This window comes from Eurypyga helias, unplaced genomic scaffold, assembly GCF_000690775.1.
Source record: "Eurypyga helias isolate BGI_N326 unplaced genomic scaffold, ASM69077v1 scaffold36423, whole genome shotgun sequence".
NCBI lineage: Eukaryota > Metazoa > Chordata > Aves > Eurypygiformes > Eurypygidae > Eurypyga > Eurypyga helias.
In genome coordinates, this window is record NW_010239860.1 from 1 (window position 1) to 222 (window position 222).

Here is a 222-nt window from a genome sequence, read left to right on the forward strand (position 1 = left end):
GGATGGGGAACTCACGGAGGAGGGCCGGGAGCCTCCCAGGCTGGGCTGGGACCTGCGCACCTGCTTGGTGAGCAGGGTGGCCTCGGGTGAGAGCGGGCTGGAGATGGAGGAGGGCGGCAGGAAGATGTGAGCCTGCAGGCTGTGCTGGTGAGTCAAGGCCATGGCCACGTTGGTGGTGGCAGCGGCTGGCTGCCGGGGCGCGTGCACCACCGGGGCCCCGAC

At 71.2% G+C, this 222-nt stretch overlaps 1 protein-coding gene across 1 annotated transcript in view; it reads right to left on the bottom strand.

Annotated features, from left to right (window-relative positions):
• Nucleotides 1-15: 15 nt before the first annotated feature.
• Nucleotides 16-222, bottom strand: part of LOC104507112 (potassium/sodium hyperpolarization-activated cyclic nucleotide-gated channel 4-like) — a gene marked incomplete at its 3' end in the record, with an annotated part of 5,442 nt that continues 5,235 nt past the window's right edge. The window contains exon 8 of the mRNA XM_010148289.1: nt 16-220. Coding sequence (XP_010146591.1) covers nt 16-220 — 205 coding nt within the window. The remainder of the gene's footprint in view (nt 221-222) is intronic.